We start from the raw sequence: 8,353 nt of genomic DNA on the forward strand, positions 1-8,353 counted from the left end.
CCGTTCTGGGTTTTCAAGTGACCTGCAGCTTGCTTGTCCCTCAGAAAGACCAGATGTTGTCCTTGGCGTCTGTTTGTGCTGGGGTCTATTCTGTATCATCTTGTTATCAGTAATACAGTTCATTTAAATGTAATTAAGAATGTAAATCAACAACATTGTTGATGTTCCTGCATGGTGCGGTTACATATCCCACTAATTGCTTTAATATAATGGAAATATCCTCATAAGGCTGCCAACTCTTCACTACACACGCACTTATGAAAAGCTAAATTCTTATGAGTATGTGCAGATGAGCTTCAGATTGCTTCAACTTCTTTTAATCCTCTAGTATATTTACCCTGGAAGTTATATTAGTGTATAAATCTGAGTATGTCATTACTAGAAGTAAAAAATGATCTGCTTGTTATTAGTGGTTCCTGCAACCAGCACGTCTCTTGAGCAGACATTTTCTGCTCTGATGAAGGTCCATGCTTAGCCTACACCACATTCAGATTCAGGTCACTAGGTTATCAATAATGACCACTGAGATGAAACTTCTGTAAGACACAGAAAACAGAACTTTTGAAACTCTGATAATTATTTTCAGTAAAAAACAATTGTATAGAACACATACAAGTGCGATAAAAATAAAGGCAAGCTCAGTAATTACTCACAATTTTTAACTTTTTATATTTGGTTCCCACTTTGTCCTTAATTGATTTTTATGTCAAAATTTCACAGTTGTCTACATTCAACTGCCAGAATTTTCGTCACCTCCCTCAGTCTCAGAATTTGGCAGACACTTTTGAAATGTCAAGTTTCACCACTGATAACAAAGGCATTTGTTACTTACTTTGAGAGGAAGGACAGGAACTGTAAACTCTGCTGAGTACCGGTATATGTGCTCTCCACCATTGACTGGCATAGGTACAGGCCCTGCAAGAGGTACTCCAACTCTTGTAACAATGCTCTCACTTCCAGTATCTGAATCAGGTCCATACTCAAGTTCACAGTGGACATTGCTTACAGATGAGCCTGTCCATAACTCCCTCTTCAAGTCTGAGACATTCAAGGACCTGTCTGATTCTTTGTATTGTCTCTCTTCTTCCCTGCAGTCTGTGAAAGAGAAGTGAGTGCTCAGAATGAAAACCTAATTACAAATTTATATTCAATTACTGTTACTGATGTGTTCATCACCGATAATTTACCATCTCAGGTGAAGTTTCAAAATTATACTTCATGGTTAATATAACAAATAGGATACAGTAATTAATGAAGATGGCTTTATACATTAATATGTAACACAGGTACAGTAAACCCGTACTAATCTGATTACAGTTAATCCAGATCAAAATATGAAAAATGCTGTCCAGAGTTAAGTACACAATTTAAAACAGTGTTTCTCAACTCCTGGGCCGCAGCCTGATACCTGGCTCTGGCTTCAATTATACCGGGCCCTCATCTTGTAAGAAAAAGAATTTACTGGACCGCGGTCTGACAAAGGTTGAGAACCACTGCTTTAAAAGATACATGGCATTAAGGAAGGCAGATGAGTCACTTGTCTGTTCGGACAAAACATGACAATTTCTTTGAACCTGCATTATTATGCTGAAAACAAGTCGAACTTCTGGGTCTTCTATCAATGAATATGTGGGAACATCCCACATACTAACATGTGGTTTCACCAGTCTAACAGACAGCACTCACTCCTAGTCAATATCACATTGCCACCAGCACTCACTGTCCAGCTCACACTTGCATCATCACACGCGCTAACCAATCAGCACTCACAATTGCAACTGCAAGTTTAAGCTCCGCCCAGCATGCTCGGTATAAAAGCAGAGCCCAAAGCTCGCAATCATCAGTGATCACATTCAGTTCAGAGCGATCAGTCGTCAGAGTCATGAGGTGTTCTCTGCGCCAAAGACAGCTGTCGCACCTCTCCAACAACCGCTCTCTGGTACCAGACAGCTAACGTAGCTGCCGCAGCTCTCCAGCAACCATGCTCTGTGACCAGGCAGCTGTTCCTACAGGCTCACGCAGCACCACATTACTGGCCGGACAAACCAGCCGAACAGCCGTAAAGACTTGGTCTACTACAAAGGAGCAAATTCTACCAGCACACTCATACGGTGGAACAACCTGCCCTTTTCAGGGCCAGCCAACTTTTAAAATTCCACATAGCTTCGCAGCTATTCTGTACATTCAATGTATACAATTTAATATACACAATTGTTACAGATTTACGTCGCTGTCTTTTAGAATATTGACAACCCCACAAATAAATATACAGTAGACTCTCGATTATCCGCGGTAATGGCGGGGAGACTTGGCGCGGATAATCAAAAACATCGGATAAACCGAAGTACACATATACAAGCCAGATATACCGGTATAAATTTAACATCGTTAATTTTTTACACCATAAAACGCTACTTAAGCTTACCTTTTGTGATGCAGGCCAATGGTTCTTCATTATAAAGCTTCTGAAGTACGGTACATAGCCTATTATAGTTGAAACTGTTCTATTGTAGATTTATACACTGAAATACACCTACACTGTAATTTTAACCACNCGTTTATAAATAAAGGCTTACTTTGTTTTTCTTTTATTTACTTCTTCACACTACCTATATCATAACATTATCCATTTGTGTTCCAAGTTTTTTGTTTCTTAGGGCTACCTTCTGTTTCACTAATCCAGATCATCGCTTAATCTGGATGACCTCCCCCCAGTTAATCTGGATTAGCAAGGGTTTGTGGTACTCATTATATACAGGAAGTGGACAAAATAATAGAAATACTATGAAATTGAGGAACAGAATTTGTGTAGGCTACATGGAATGAACTTCAGTTGGCAACACGAATGTTCTTCTGTTTGTTTACACTCTGTAGTGCTCATGTAGTGCATTAGCGATTGTGTTGAGAGTGACATTCCGTGTGAAAAAATTGGAAAAAGGGAGACTTTTCTAATTTTGAAAGAGGCCAGATCGTTGATGCACATTTAGATGGAACGTCTGTGACAGAAATTGCCTCCTTATTAAGTGTATTGAGAGCGACAGTTTTTAAGGTCATGTGATCATTCACGAATCATGGGAAGACATCATCAGCAAAAAGGAACAATGGGCTACAATCAACATTGACAGAAAGAGATCCTCATACCTTGAGAACGATTGTTTTAAAAAATCACAGAACCTCTGTAGCACAGGTGACAGAAAGAGATCCTCATACATTGAGAAGGATTGTTTTAAAAAATCACAGAACCTCTGTAGCACAGGTGACAGGACAGTAGCACTGAATATTCATTTTGAAGACCCTGTTCCCACAAGAACTGTCTGATTTGAACTTCGCAAATCCAATATCCACGGTAGGAACACAATCGCTAAACATCTGATTACTGAAAGTAATGTTTGTATGTGTAAATGATAGTCTCATGACCATAAAAACTGGACATCAGACAGCTGGAAATGTGCATGTGTTTACGTTTGGAGAATACCCAAGGAAGCCTACAATCCAGAATGCCTGGTTCCAACAGTGAAACATGGAGGTTCTGTCATGGTTTGGGCAGCAATATCGTGGTACAGTATTCTGTTGGTCCCATTGTTACCCTTCATGGCCGAATTACTACAAAGAAGTATGTGGACCGGTTTGATAAGCAAGTGCATCCCATGTTCCAGACATTATTTCCGAGCAATGGTGCAGTTTTCCAAGATGACAATGCCCCTATTCACACAGCTGGAACTTTTCAGTGATGGTTTGAAGAGCATGAAGGTGAACTTCAACACCTTCCCTGGCCAGCACATTCACCAGATTGAATGTCACTGAACCAGTCTGGTCAGTTTTTGAGACTAGAATGAGGAACAGATTCCCACCTCCGACATCTTTAAAGAAATTTGAACATGTTCATCAAGAAGAATGGTATAAAGTTCTGCTAGAGACTGTTTGAAACTTGTAGAAGCCCATTCCAAGAAAGATTATGTCTGTATTGAAGGCAGAAGGTGGTCCAACGCCATATTACTAAAGAACTGTGTACAGTATCTGTATAGTGTTTCCATTATTTTGCTTAACCCCTGTATTTCAGATTATGGAAATCAGATATTCATTACCATGAACTCAATTGCCCAATCCTGTCACCCCACCTCATCTTCTAGCACCATTTGCTTCAATGCAGGTCACTGGTTCTGGACATTTACCTGAGCCAGAAAAATCCAGCCCATGCCTTATATAACATTTATTTTACACCTACTTAATATTTTTCCCCCATCTGTATCTAGTTCTTCTATGTGACCTCTGCTTTTATTGTAAGTATGAAATAAACAGATATGCAGATAATGCAAGTTCTTTACCTTCTGGTTTCTTTTCTCTCCTCTGGCAAAGAATTATCACCGCGACAATAGCTATGATGATTATTACACCTCCAATAACACCTGTTAGGATCATGAGTAGAGGAAAAGTTTCTGTAAAGAAAGAGGTCAGTCGCTTGCTATGAAACATCAAATCTTTTCTTTTATTATTAAGTAAACATTTTCAGAATATAATCTTTCCAATGGCATTTAATCAATTGACAATATCAAAGCAAAGCGTATTTTTTTGTGGAGGGAGTTCCACAAATATTCATTTTGAGATTGAGCTTTACAGGCTTACACCTTCAAATCTGTACATTGATACAATTCTAACATTGTCTCAGCCTTAACATCGTTTGTATACCTGATGACTGCTCATGGATTGATGTGTGCTATATATTATATATATACACACACAGGATGTTTCACGACTTTAGGGCCTAACTGCAGGAGGTGATTTACTAGGTCTTTGTGATCAAAAAAGTTCATATCAACATGTGTCCGATTTTGGATGGTTACAAAGTTATGACCGTTTTTTCGTTCCCATACACGCCCTCGTGTGAACCGCGTCTATCATCTGGCAGTTCGCTATTTTTAGCCAGCTACAGACAGAGCGTTCTCGTTATCTCGACACTTGAGAGGTACCTAAGGCGTGGTGGGTTGGTATGTCCGGCCACGGCTAGTGTGGCGGTTACTGGTGTTCAGAACAGTTCTCATCTCCGTGAGTCTGTTACGTTCACGATGACATTTACATTTTCATTTGAGGAGTATGCAGATATGATTTATGTGTATGGGTTTTGTGACGGTAACTCAGTTCTTGCCATAGCTGAATATCAGCAACGGTTTCTGAATCGTAGAATACCGAACCGGAGAGTGTTTACTGGAGTTTACCAGGCATTGCGAGATACCGGTAGACTTCACGGCGTTTCGTATTGCAGCCGAGCGTGGTGTTAATGAAGGCGTCAGTGAAGAAGGCAGTGTTCGTATGGTACACCGCATTCCACGTACGAGTACGCAGATAATAAATAAACAAATGGGAAATGCAGGTAGGGCAAATCATGATATATGGTTACAAAACAATTCAAAGAAAATAATACACCCGCAGAAGGTGGCGAATACATTAAACTCTTATTTTATTGATAAAGTTGAAGAACTGGTGGAGGAAACTAGAAATAGAAATAATAATAGATTACCACAATTATTAGTCGACCGAAATCCAAACTCCATGTATCTCTTCCCCATTTCTGAAGATGAAATTGTGTTAGTAGTAACTAAATTAAAAGGTAAAGCCTCTGCTGGAGTTGATGAAGTCCCTGAATTTTTATTAAAAGCATGTATTCAATGTATAAAAAAACCACTTACATTCATTTTTAATGAGTCTTTAAACCAGGGGATTTTTCCAGATTTATTAAAAATTGCAAAAGTTAGGCCTGTTTATAAAAAAGGGAACAGACAAGAAGCTAGTAATTATAGACCGATAGCGCTTTTATCTGTATTTTCAAAAATATTGGAAAAAATAATGTATTCTAGACTGGTATCTTTTACTACAAAATACAAAATTTTAACAGAAAATCAACATGGGTTTCAGAAAAATAAATCAACTACATCGGCGTGTCTGTCCTTCATTGGAAAGGTCCAGGAAGCATTGGATAGGCGGTTAGGGGTGGTAGGTATATTCTTTGATCTCTCAAAAGCTTATGACGTTATAGATCATGATATACTTCTTGAGAAATTGGAGCATTATGGAATAAGAGGGAATGCCATAATTTGGTTAAAATCCTACCTTTCTCTACGTTCTCAGTATGTCGAAATAACTTCAAATGACAATAAATATCGTAAGAAGAGGTATAATTCCTCATTTAAGAATGTAAAATTTGGTATACCCCAGGGTTCCATCCTGGGCCCACTGTTGTTTTTACTTTATATAAATGATTTACCCTATCATATATTTGACGGTGAAGTTGTCCTTTTTGCAGATGATACTAACATATTGGTAACAGATAAAAATATAAATATTCTCCAAGATAAGATAGGAGAGGTGATGATCCAGTTAGAATCGTGGTTTTCAAAAAACAATTTGATTATAAATACGGAAAAGACCAAAGCAATGCTGTTCCAATTAAACAAATCATACTATATGTCTGAGCCAGTAATCACCTTCAAAAATATGAAAATTAGTTATACCTCACAGTTTAAATTTTTAGGTGTTAATATATCAAATAACTTAAAATGGAGCTCACATATTCAATCTTTATGTCTAAAATTAAATAAGGTGTGTTATATTATAAAATCCTTGAAAGATGTAGTGAGTTTCTCTACGCTCAGGAATGTTTATTTTGCTAAATTTCAGTCCTTAATAAGTTATGGTTTGATTTTTTGGGGGGGAGAGTGTGAAAGCAGTAAAATACTGAAAATACAAAAAAGGATACTTCGATTAATAAAAGGCGTAAATAGTAGAACTACATGCAGACCAATCTTTAAAGATCTAAAGATCCTAACTGTTACCTCTCTGTACATCTTTGAGGTATTGTGCTACTTTCAGAAATTTAATCTGTATACTACTAGAAATTCAGATTTATATGAATATAATACTAGAAGAAAAGAGGACTTCCATGTACTAAGCTGTAGCACATCTACCTCTAAAAAAAGTGTCATAAATATGGGTATTAAAGCTTACAATAGATTGCCTTTGAAAATAAGAAAATTAAATGGATTCAAAGATTTTAAATATAAATTAAAATTATTTTTACTTGATAATCCATTTTATACAATGAAGGAGTTTCTCTTTGAGGGACTGCAGGATGAATAGAGAAACTCTGCTCAAAATCCTTAATGATGATTTGATGATGTGTTTTTATCCTTGATGAGTATGGTTGTGATGGTTACTTTAGTAACTTGATTTTAAAGTAGTATTTTTAAAGTTGGTCGATTAAGCATAAAGGCAAATAAACTTGAAATTAACTTATTTATATTTAAAATAAATCCAAAATTTGTGTACTTGTATTCTGTATTGTAGTTTTAATTAGAGTATGTCTCTGTTGACATAGGAACCCTTTAGGCCGTGGGCAAAGGATTCCCGAATGATTGTACTACATGTTATGACTTGTCCATGTGTTACTTTGTAACAGTTACGGATGTTAATAAAGATGAAGATGAAGATGAAGATGAAGATGAAGAATTGCCAGCCAGGTCTCCAGGCTTAAGCCCACTGGATTATTGTGTGTGGGGATGGAAGAAAGAACTGGTTTACAATGTGAACGTGACAAAGTGAGATGCTTTGCTCGGTCGCATTCTGGACGCCGCTGACCACACAAGAAACAACCAGCTGAAGCTGCTACGTGCTACCCACGCGGTTCACAACCGAGCGGCAGCCTGTGTTGCGGCCGGCGGTGGTATTTTCGAAAATCAGCTTTAAGCACCAATCAATTCAAATTAAAGGTAATTTCTCGAAGTTAACTTTACATTCATACTTTAAGTGTATCATGTATTATGCTGGTTTATTATTTTGTTCCGTTTATTATCAGTAATCGTTACCTTCTATTCTGAGTTTAAAACGGTCATAACTCCGTAACCGTTCAAAATCGGACACATGTTTATATGAACTTCTTTGATCACAAAGACCTAGGAAATCACCTCCTGTAGTTATGACCTAAAGTCGTGAAACACCCTGTGTATATATATATATATATATAGCACACATCAATCCGTGGGCAGTCATCAGATATATATAGCAATGTTAAGGCAGGGACAATGTTAAAATTGTATCAATATACAGATCTGAAGGTGTAATGCATATACAGGATGTATCAAAATTCAACGGTTAAAACTTCAGGAATGGACTCCTCATATAGAGAGAAGAAAGAAAAATTTGACAATATGGGTCTGGAAATGCATAATTACAGAGTTATCCAACACGTGACAGTGTGATAAAATTGAGGATAAGATGGGTGACACATGCAGTATGCATGGGAAAATGATATGTGTATACAAAATATTAGTCGAATTCCTGAAGGGAATAGACCACCTGCAAG

The 8,353-nt window shown here is 37.5% G+C and overlaps 1 protein-coding gene across 2 annotated transcripts; it reads right to left on the bottom strand.

Annotated features, from left to right (window-relative positions):
- On the bottom strand, positions 1–4,466 carry LOC111870898. 2 transcript variants are annotated; one of them, XM_023863530.2, is made up of 3 exons: positions 4,326–4,466; positions 833–1,095; positions 1–536 (listed from the first exon to the last, which is right to left on the bottom strand). In XM_023863530.2, the coding sequence occupies exons 1-3, from the start codon at positions 4,417–4,419 to the stop codon at positions 510–512; spliced, it is 384 nt and encodes a 127-aa protein (XP_023719298.1). In that variant the 5' UTR covers positions 4,420–4,466; the 3' UTR covers positions 1–509. The 2 variants fall into 2 exon arrangements, with proteins under 2 accessions (XP_023719298.1, XP_023719290.1); XM_023863522.2 differs by having other exon boundaries at positions 1–1,095.
- Between the last annotated feature and the right edge of the window lie 3,887 nt (positions 4,467–8,353).

The sequence above is a fragment of the Cryptotermes secundus genome, unplaced genomic scaffold (assembly GCF_002891405.2).
Source record: "Cryptotermes secundus unplaced genomic scaffold, Csec_1.0 scaffold2564, whole genome shotgun sequence".
In the NCBI taxonomy this organism is placed as follows: domain Eukaryota; kingdom Metazoa; phylum Arthropoda; class Insecta; order Blattodea; family Kalotermitidae; genus Cryptotermes; species Cryptotermes secundus.